This window comes from Dendrobates tinctorius, unplaced genomic scaffold (assembly GCF_039654945.1).
Source record: "Dendrobates tinctorius isolate UK_male_01 unplaced genomic scaffold, ASM3965494v1 ptg000167l, whole genome shotgun sequence".
NCBI lineage: Eukaryota > Metazoa > Chordata > Amphibia > Anura > Dendrobatidae > Dendrobates > Dendrobates tinctorius.
In genome coordinates, this window is record NW_027361834.1 from 244715 (window position 1) to 255680 (window position 10966).

A 10966-nucleotide genomic window follows, 5' to 3' on the forward strand; every position below is an offset into this window, starting at 1 on the left:
AGAACCTCCACCAGACCTTTTAGAGAGGCTGGACCAAATGGGGAATTTGTAACAAGGTATATACACACTACCCATTATCAGCCTTGGACTGCAACTGAATGTATGGCTTTGTTGTCTAACGCCCCCGACCCGATTATCAATCCAGCCCGATTTGCTGCTTATTTGAGACAGGTATTGGTGGTAGACAGGGGTACTTGGAATGATGGAGAGGATATGCTTAGATTGAAGCTACCTTTGTCACTCCAACACGAGCTCTGGCAGGCTCTGATACCTAGAAAACCAGCAGAAGATGCGGGGAACAACCCCCGTACACAAGCATCAGTAGAGATATTTTTAGAGGTTCTTGATATTTTTATGGGAGGTAAACAGAGACAGCGAGGTTCGCAGACGGCTGTTTCACAACAACCTGGACAAACAGTAGCTGATTTTTATCAGACACTGGAAATGGGATTTAGCGATGAAGGACTGGATCTAACAAGTCCAGGGGTACAGAGACTGCTTGCTAAATCCTTTGTAGATGGGTTAACATCAGAGATAAAATTGAAGTTGAAAAGTTGTACTCCTGATTGGAGATCAGTAGATGACGCCCATGGTCTGAGGCAGAGAGCCATGGGAATTGAAATGGACTTACGAGAAAGCAAGAAAGAAAAAGGGAAAGTGTTTCTCACACTAGATTTAGAAGACCCGGTAGGGAGAACAAGGAGAAGGACTTTTACTTGCCATTACTGTAAAAAGCCCGGTCATTTCCAGAGAGATTGCCGCAAGAGAAAAGCGGATAGGGAATCTCAGTCTAGAAGGGAGGAAACAACTGACTGACTAGGTGCAATTAGAATGCAACTTGACTCTAAGGAACCAGTAGTTAAAATTCAGGTCAATGGGAAAAAGGTACCCTTTCTAGTAGATACCGGAGCAACCTCTTCGGTAGTCAATGACAAGGTAATAACTCCAGATCTCCTTTCAGAATACTCAACCTTTGTTTCAGGATTCAGTGGACAATCTAGCCTAATCCCTTTTAGCAAACCCTTACCAGTCAAGATAGGACCTAAAATGTTCCTGAATAAGTTTTTATTTGTCAAAAGAGCACCAATTTGCTTATTGGGAGTAGATGTACTAAAGAAACAACATGCAGATATCAAATTTGCTGAAGATGGTACAGTACATCTTACTATCACAGATGGGGACGAGGACACTCTTGAGGCTTGCATGATAATTCAAGCTCTCGAGTCACAAGGTCCTGATGACACCACATCACAACCATGGGACCCAGCCCTAGACAAATTACCTGATACCTTATTGGCAAAAGGGAATGCGGATATTGGCCTACTTCCCGTATCCCCAGTTGTGGTGGAGGTGCCCGTGGACACAAGGTTGCCTCAGCTGCGGCAGTATCCCATTAGTGCCCAACAAGAGGCTGCCATTGAGGCACAAGTCACTGATCTTGTAAACAATGGAGCATTGGTGTCAATTAAATCACAAGCTAATACACCATTGTTTCCTGTCAAAAAGAAAGGAGGACCAGGTGATGCCCCGAAATATCGCATGGTACATGATCTGAGAGAAATAAATAAAATCCTTGTTCCTTTGACACCAGTAGTGCCTAACCCACACACGCTATTGGCAAAAATCCCTAGTCAATCGAAATGTTTTTCAGTGATTGATCTGTCGAACGCGTTTTTCTCAGTGCCCCTCCACAGAAGCTGTTGGCATTTGTTCGCTTTTACGTTTAAAGGCAAACAATATGCCTGGACCAGACTACCACAGGGCATGCAGCATTCACCCACATTGTACACGCAAGCATTGCAGTCTGTGTTGGCCGGCTGGCCACACCCACTTGATATTGTGCTCTTACAATATGTGGATGACCTATTGCTTTGTGCACCTGATGAGACTAATTGTAAAATGCATACACTATCACTGTTGATGTTTCTATCAGATAACGGATGTAAGGTCAACAAAGAGAAATTACAGTTCTGTCAACCAAAAGTCATATTTTTAGGGCATTGTCTATCTCATGGTACCCGACACCTAACTAATGACAGAATCACAATTGTCATCCAGATAAAAGAACCGACAACTCACAAACAGCTGAGAGCCTTTTTGGGTTTAGTTTCTTCTTGCCGCCAATGGATCATACATGCTAGTGAACACATGCAGCCACTGTATGATTGCATCAACACAACACCTTTCCAATTGACTGATATTGCACGGACCTCATTTCAGTATCTAAAGAAGGCCATAGTATCAGCCCCAGCATTAGGTATACCCAACTATGATATACCCTTTCAACTAATGGCCGCTGAAATCAGAGGGCATGCTACTGGCATTTTGACACAGAAACATGACAAGAAGAATAGACCCCTTGCATACTATTCTGCCAAATTAGACTCTGTAGCACAAGGAACACCATCCTGTGTTAGAGCAGTTTCTGCAATTGCATTACTACTTGACAAAGTTTCTGATATCGTATTGGACAATCCACTAACTGTCTGTACCACACATGATATATACGGTATCCTGAATCAGGTTTCTTCTAAACATATCTCTATGGCTAGACAACTCAGATTGCAATGTGCTTTACTCATGCCTCCTAATGTTACGTTTACCAAAACTCAGAATTTGAATCTGGCTACACTGTTGCCAATTGCAGATTCTGAAGGGGGGGATGTAGATGAGAACACATTATCACTTTCTTTTGAGCCTTCATACGAGGTTGAACATGATTGCATAGAACTGATGCAGCAAGAAGTTATTGGCTTGCCCAATGTCACTGACACACCATTGTCAAATCCAGACTTTGTGCTTTTTGTGGATGGCAGCAGATATGCCGATGAAAGTGGAAAATTCCACACAGGATATGCTGTGGTGTCACCACATGAGATTATTGTAGCAAAGGCACTTCCACCCCATATGTCTGCACAAGAAGCTGAGCTAACAGCTCTAAATGAGGCATTAAAACTTTCCAAAGGAAAAACAGCAAATATCTACACTGACTCAAGATATGCCTTTGGGATAGCACATGATTTTGTGGTTTTGTGGCGCACAAGGGGTTTCATGACAGCAGCAGGAACACCCATAAAACATGCCACACTGATCAGAGAAATCCTCGAGAATGTGGCCCAGACACAGGGGGTGGCCATTATGAGGGTGCCAGCACACACCAGAAAAGACAACATGGAAGCGAAAGGCAACGACAAAGCAGACCAGGCGGCGAAGCAAGCTGCCTTGGGGACTCCAGAAAAGGTAAACATAGTGCACCAAGATGCATCAGGATTGTTTACAGACTTACAAAAGTTCCAAGAAGATTCCGCCCAGACGGACAAGGAAACTTGGGAGAAGATGGGTGCCGAAAAAACGAACGGAATATGGAAGAAAGATCAGAAGTACTGCTTGCCTAGGGTTTTGTACCCAAGGATGGCAGAAGTAGTTCATCTTCCAACTCACATGTCCGCCAATGGAATGACACGCCTAGTCACGAACGATTGGATTGCTCCCGGGTTTGGGAAGGTGGCGCAGCTACACTGTACCACCTGTCCCATATGCCTAGCACACAATCCTGGACAAGTGGTGAAGACTCCACGGAAACACAGTCCTAGGCCGTTATATCCTTTCCAGAGACTGCAAATCGACTACATTCAACTCCCCAGAAGTGGAACATATGAGTATGTTCTGGTGTGTGTTGACATGTTCTCTGGATGGCCAGAGGCCTACCCGGTGAAAACGGCCACAGCTCGAGCCACTGCAAAGAAACTAGTGATGGAGCTAGTACCACGATTCAGTGTACCTGAAACAATTGAATCAGACAAAGGCACACACTTTACTGCTGAGGTAATGCAAAATGTAATGCAAATGATAGGTGTAGAACAGGCGTTCCATACACCCTACCACCCACAGAGTTCAGGGAAGGTAGAAAGAATGAACGGGACACTGAAATTGAAAATACAGAAAACCATGGAACAGACCCGCAGACCATGGCCAGAGTGTCTCCCATTAGCATTATTCTCAGTAAGATACACACCTACGGGGACAACTAAACTGTCACCCTTCGAGATATTGTTTGGAAGACCACCAAACACAGGGTTGTACTACCCACAGGTCTTAACACTTAATGTGGATAATTTGACGAATTATGTGATCCAGTTGCAAAAGCATTTAACTCAAATGCATTCTCTAGTTTTCTCTTCCATTCCAGATCCAGACAGTGTGGAAGGAACTCACTGCCTGCAACCCGGTGATTACGTATATGTCAAGAAACACTCCAGAAAAACGCTTGAACCCCGATACCAAGGACCTTACCAAGTACTCCTAACAACGCCTACTTCTGTTAAGTTGGAAGGACGACCAACCTGGATCCACGCATCACATTGCAAACTAGCCACAGGAGTTAGCAATACATAAGAGTGCATAATGCTTTGGTTTGGTTTTTCTGCTTTGTCTATATTAATGATAGTAGCTGCGTGGGACAGTTTAAATTCTCCAATGTCCTTGAATAATAAGTTTATACAACATCATGAAAAATTACTGAATGATTGGTCAAATGATACCCAGTCCCCGGCAGATTGCTGGATCTGCACGTATTCACCAGTATCAGCCACAAGTATTCCGTTTCTGGTTATTCCTGTTCCACCTGAAGAGTTATTTGCCTGGACTAATTGTTCTGATACACTTGCTAATAATGCCACAAATAATGTAAAGTTATGGAATATGACTGTTGGTATACCCATTGTGGGATGGGTAGGATACCCTTGGTGGCAGGGTAACCTTTCAGGAAGTAGTACACACCTTCAATATTTGACATATAAAGGAGGGGCTTGGGTACCCAGGAATAGAACTCGGTTAACCTACCTGGGGCAAGTTCCAACGTATGGTCTACAAGTTAGTTTTGATGTAACTTCTCACTCTACTGATGCCTTCAAACCAATGCTGCTAGAGAGAAGGTTACATAATATGTCATGGGAATATTCCAATTTATTTCCCCAGGGCACTAACGAAACTTGTATTGAAGTTCCCGGTAATATGCTTTGTAACGAATCCTCTGGATATGAGAAGGGAACCTCTCCTTGTGGAAATCCTGATGCAGGTTATTGTAGTCCCTTAGGACAATCTCCACCTTGGTGCATGCTCCAGAATGCATCTGCATTCATCGATTTAGTGCATAGACTGGTATTACAACATTCAGCCCTATGGGACTTACCTAGTGACATGTTCTGGGTATGTGGAGACAATGCATATAAATGGCTGCCAGTAGGGGTAAGAGGTGCTTGTACTCTGGGTCGTTTGACTCCAGCTACTTTTGTTATTCCGAACGACCAGTTGAATACTCAGAGCATACCTAAACACACGTTATACAAAAGAGCTGCTGACAATACACCTCGCCTCTCTGGGAGACCACATATAGTGCAGATGAGTGTGGCTAATAAAATTGTCAGTTCTATTTTTATTTATCCTATGATTACTCAAATGTGGGATAAATTGGTTAGGGCTACAGATTATTTGGATGATCAAATCTGGGATATACTGGATATACTGAACACCACTGTTGCTGTCCAAAATCAGCTTATTATAGTCACTAATCAACATACTATAGTACTAGATTATTTAACGGCAGCGCAAGGTGGTATGTGTCAGGTCATCGGACCCGCTTGCTGTCATTATATAGATCCCAACAGTACTATAAAGTTAAAATTAAAAATAGAGGATGTTCAAAGACTTAGAGATCAGTATGATAAAGACAATGATGGTACTAAGGATAGTTGGTGGTCAGACACTTTCTCCTTTCTTAATCCAGTTAATTGGTTTAAGGGTATTGGAGGCTGGATAGCTGGGATTATACTAAGTTTATTACGTATTGCTGTTTGTCTCCTTGTAATATATGTGCTATTGAAACTTGTTTTTTGGTGTATCTCTGTATGTAAGAAAAAATGCAGAAATAGATAAGGAAGTTTGACTGTAAACAACAAGAATTTAACTATTATTCCTTTGAGTCCTAGGTTGACATCTCATTTCTGGCATGAAGGAGCGTACTCTTGCAATGATGGACGTGGCTTCAGTATCTGGGGGATGGAGAAGGTAGAAGACCTGTCTCCCTCAGGCAACCCGTCGGCCTGGGATAGTACCTGGTGAACGAGCCACTATCCGCTGTTGTTGCAGGATCCAGTGTTCCAGATTGTGGAAAATGAAGATGTCAAAGGGGGGAATGATAAGAACTGAATGAGTTAAATAAAATCTGCTGGACATTATTTTTTCTTCAGGGATATGACTCAGCCATTTTCCCTTGTGAACCAAGGTCAAATATTTCCTGCTTACATGGCAAAGCTGTTGTAGAAGAACAAGTTGTGTAACTATTTTTCTTTTCTTTATTGCGCATGTCTGTAAATATCTAAATTCTTTATCATAAAAGGGGAAAGCTTGACTGAGGGGGGAGAGGCGCTCAGCAGGCATCCCGAGTTGTATCATACAGCTTGTGTCTGTGTAATTCTTCTCGACGGGGCAATCAATTAGAGACATATGGTGTCCTACACCCAAGTACATCGGTCCTTTGGATGAAAGAAGTATCTGAGGGATCCTGACATGGTGAAAGGTGAGAGGAGTGTGTGTTGAGGAGGTGTGTGTGTATTGAGGGTTAACATGGCAAGAGGTGTGTCACTATCCTCTCGATGCGATAGCATCGGGCCTTAATCTAGTTTATGATAAATTGGCAACTTGTGTGTGTATGTAACCATTATGCCTTTGTATCTCTTCTGAGTAGTGCAACCATTAAGAGCATCATCTTCTTAAAGTGACTGCAACCATAAAGTTTAGGCAGCTGTATGATTACTGAATGTACAGTCATGTTCGGAAAAATTCAATTGATTTCACTCAATCTGGTCAGCAATGGTCTTCTTTGAAGGGAAACTGCTAGAGTAAAATCATCTTACACCTCTTTCTCGGATCCCAATCAAGCAGGAGATATGGGGACAATAATTTGAAGTTGTGGTAGGCTCTCAAGTTCTATTGATTTTTAGTATGACAATTATGTAACTTCCTTATTTGCCTTTATTGTATAATGATTTTGCAACTCCAACTACCATGAGGTAATATTCTTTTTAATCATGCTTGGTTTCTTAGCTTTGTCGAGTTTATTTATGTAGAATAATTGCTTTAAGGGCAATGCTTAGTTGTGGCATAATTTAGCTGACATCCCATTTTCTGCACCAGAGCTGGGGGATATTATATTTTAATTCTGAAGGAGCTTTTCTCACAGAATCACTAGCAAAAATATTCTTTTTTCACCATGGTCCTACAATCCAGGGGCGGACACTGACCGATTGTGGCCCGTGTGTAAGAAATGTGTCTGGGCCCCCTTCCTTTTATGGCGACAAAGCTACACACACACATGGTCAAAATTGTTGGTGTCCCTCGTTTAATGACAGAAAAACCCACAATGATGTAATCCTAGAGATTGATTTTTATATGGTTTCAATCAGTTTAATATAATATATACTGTATCCTTATTTCCAGGGAGGTAAGCAAAAGGTCACTGAAACTTAAGATAAAGGAATGTAAATTACTGGTCATTTGTTTATCCATCAACAAAGGACCATTGATATTCAAAGCAACTACCCTAATTAGATCGGGTGTGTTAACTTTCCCCATGGATTGTCACCTGGTGAAATCTCATCTATTTGGCCTCAGGGGGTCGTCTCACCAGCATCCAAGGATAGATCAAAGCTTTTTAACCAAGATGCATGGATGCTTTTTGGTATATAAAGAGGACTGATTATTGGAAGAGGAGATACAGAGACAGACAAGAAGGCATTTTCAGACTTTGGAGACGTCCAAAAGAACATTATTCTAATTCTGGGTTAGTTGCGCATACCATCCAGGATTAATATACGAAGCTAAGTATTTTGAATTACTTTCATTTATTGATTTAATTACTGTTTAATTTTCACTTTTTTATTATTTGTAATCTTTTATTGTAACTGATCTTTTAGATTCTTCAGTAAATAATAATTGATCACACAGTTTGTGCAAATCATTTCTTTTATCTATAACAAATCTTATAAATCATAAACCCATTACAATACAAAGTTGGTGTCAGAAGTGGGATTGTTTTGGATGAAAAATGTTTGCTAAACTTAATTTGTTTGCTAAGAGTAAGAAAGAGAAACAGAGTAATAATGTTGATGCCAGATCTCTGCCAGAGTGGGTGACTAGTTCCGGACCCTGGGCCCCAATGGCACGAGAATGTAACAAATATGTGGAAGTACAGTGCTTACCAAATCCCTTGGAAGCGATTGTCAAATTTGATCTCTCAAAATATGATGCTGCACAAAGAGAAGCTGCCGCTGCCGTTGGATGGGTATGTGTGCAAGCATTGCAGAGTCAGCAAGAAGAAATGGATAACCTCCGCCTTGAGCTGCAGGCAGCTCTAGAGCAGAGAGTTGGGTTGCAATCCATTTTGAGAGATCAAATAAAACACCAAGACAGTGTAAGGGTACCGTTACACCTAGCGATGCACCAGCGATCCCGACTAGCGATATGACGCGGTCAGGATCGCTGGTGCATCGCTAGGTGGTTGCTAGTGAGCTGCCACACAGGCAGATCTCACCAGCGACATCGCTGGGGACGGGGATCGCTACTTACCTGCCAGACGCGGCGATCCTGCGTCCCCCCGCCCGGCTCCACGCGTCGCTCGTCGGCGCCACAGGAAGTCCCAGCAGGAAGTGGCCGACGAGGAATGGTCCAGGAGCTTCTCGCGCGATCAGCGATAACCAGTGGGGGAGCCGGTCGTAGGTAAGTATCACATGCAGCGATATCGCTAGCAATATCGCTGCAACGTCACAAAATCGGTGACTTTGCAGCGATATTGCTAGCGATATCGCAGTGTGTAACGGGGGCTTAACAGATAGTTTTGAATCTTATGTGGTTAAAAATGTGAATAAGAATAGGCGCAGGAGGAGACAAGAGCTAGTGTCAGATATTTGTACTGCACAGATTAGGACCATGATTGCACATGAGAAATGGTCAGATTTCTTAGAATGGGATGGCTGTGACAGTGAGACAGATGAGGAAGGAAGGCAAGCCAGACCAATTGTGACTACAAAAACTAGGAGAGAAGTCACACAGCGTAGTGGAGATAGGATGGATGCAGGAAACGCAGCTACAGGAGCAGAAGTCGCTATGACCGAGGAAACTAGGGGTTATACAGCCGGAGAATTAACCGAACTGGGTACCAGGTACAGGCAGCAACCAGGTGAAAGTTTGTTAACATGGATTCTCAGGTTATGGGATCATGTGGCAGATACAATAATCTTGTCAAGCCGCGAAACAGTAGGCATTGGGAGTATTTGTATTGATCCTATGGTACGTCTAAAAATGAGACGTGTCAGGGACACTGCAGAGAATTTTTCCCTATTGCATTTGGTGAGGGATTCTGTGGCACAAGTGTATGACACTCCTATTGAATTAATACCACAATCTAGATGGGAGTCTCTTGCAGACGGAGTTCAGAGATTGAGAGAAATTGCATGCATAGGTGGTATAACGCGCGATCCTTTGCCAGGTTCGAATAATGACTTTGCTGTTGTAGAGGATTGGAAGGGATCAGATGTTACACCATTCACAATGAAAAATAAATTCATAGAAAGTGCCCCACTTTCTTATAAAGCCCCATTATTCACTATGTTCAGTGCACTGATGGAAAATTCCACTACTGTCTACACAGCATGTAATCTACTCTCTCAACTTGGTGCTTTAGAGAAAATAGCAGTGCCAAAGAATAGAATTGCAGAAAAAGTGGAACGGAAAGGAAAAAAAAAAAGGATGATACTCGCATCCAAATATCCAGGAAGCAGTTATTCTTTGATTTGATAACTAGTGGGATACCAAGACAGGAGATACATGGGATCAGCATTAGTGATTTGTTCAAGAGATGGAATGATCTGAAGACGAAAGGGAAGTTGCGGACAGCCCCACCAAAGAGGGTGGCGACAAGTGACGTAGAAGGGTGGGAGGAGAAAGGGAGGACACAGGAGGAAGGCACATACGGAACAGCCCCTACATTGACAGCCCCTTCATTCCCCCCTTCACAAACTCACACCACACCCCCTGTCACTACTCACAGACAGACATCCCCATATACAGAGGTAAAAAAATTATTGGAACAATGGAATATACCTCAGCCTTTATGACTGGAAGGCGGGCCCGTATCCCCAAGTGTGTCAAAAATTGTAAATATACAAGCAATGAAACCAGGGAACCTGCGCCCATATGTGAAGGTAACGCTGTATTGGGGACAACTGACTAAACCACAACATGTGACTGCTTTGCTTGATACTGGGGCCGAGGTATCACTATTCCAAGGCCCTGGGAAAGGACAATCCTCTAGCTGTGTAATGATTGAGGGTTTAGGAGGTACTCGAACTCCCGCATATAAGGTAAATTCCCGAATGCGTATCGGAAAAGGTCCTGTGTTCAAGGCTTCCATACTCACCTCAGATTTACCTGATAATATTCTGGGTATGGACATTTTGCGAGGACAAACAGTTGACACTGAAAGTGGGCGCTATACATTTGGTACTGTCATCCGTGCTCTTTGTATTTCAGCCATTAAGCCCATTGTGAGAGGAAAGGCCAAGTGGACTCCAGTGCACATCCCAGCTCCAGCAATCCCAGTGAACCTGAAGCAGCATTGCATCTCTGGAGGACACAAAGAAATCAGAGACAATTCATCTGCTATTACAAGCTGGAGTTTTCAGGCACGCAGTTAGCCCATTCAACAGTCCGGTATTTCCAGTCCGAAAACCAGATGGTTCCTGGCGTTTAACTATTGATTACAGAGGACTGAACAAAATGGCCCCACCACTGCATGCAGCAGACCCAGATATGGTTTCTTTGGTGGAGAATATTGCACAAACTGCAGGCGAATGGCATGCAGTAATAGACTTGGCTAATGTATTTTTTTCCATCACTATCGACGACAGCT

General features: G+C 43.0%; 1 protein-coding gene across 1 annotated transcript; it reads left to right on the forward strand.

Moving 5' to 3' along the window:
* The first annotated feature begins 4425 nt into the window (after nt 1–4425).
* Nucleotides 4426–10751, forward strand: LOC141053699 (uncharacterized). Its single transcript, XM_073550736.1, has 2 exons — nt 4426–5908; nt 10588–10751. Exons 1-2 carry the CDS (start codon nt 4441–4443, stop codon nt 10749–10751), a joined length of 1632 nt encoding a protein of 543 aa, XP_073406837.1. The 5' UTR covers nt 4426–4440.
* The last annotated feature ends 215 nt before the right edge of the window (nt 10752–10966 follow it).

Bases quoted from the DNA above. Each gene is read 5' to 3' on its own strand.
- LOC141053699 (XM_073550736.1), top strand. From the start codon at position 4,441: ATGATAGTAGCTGCGTGGGACAGTTTAAATTCTCCAATGTCCTTGAAT. The intron at 5,909-10,587 runs GTAAGAAAAAAT...TTTGTATTTCAG, and splicing joins TTTTTGGTGTATCTCTGTAT to CCATTAAGCCCATTGTGAGA.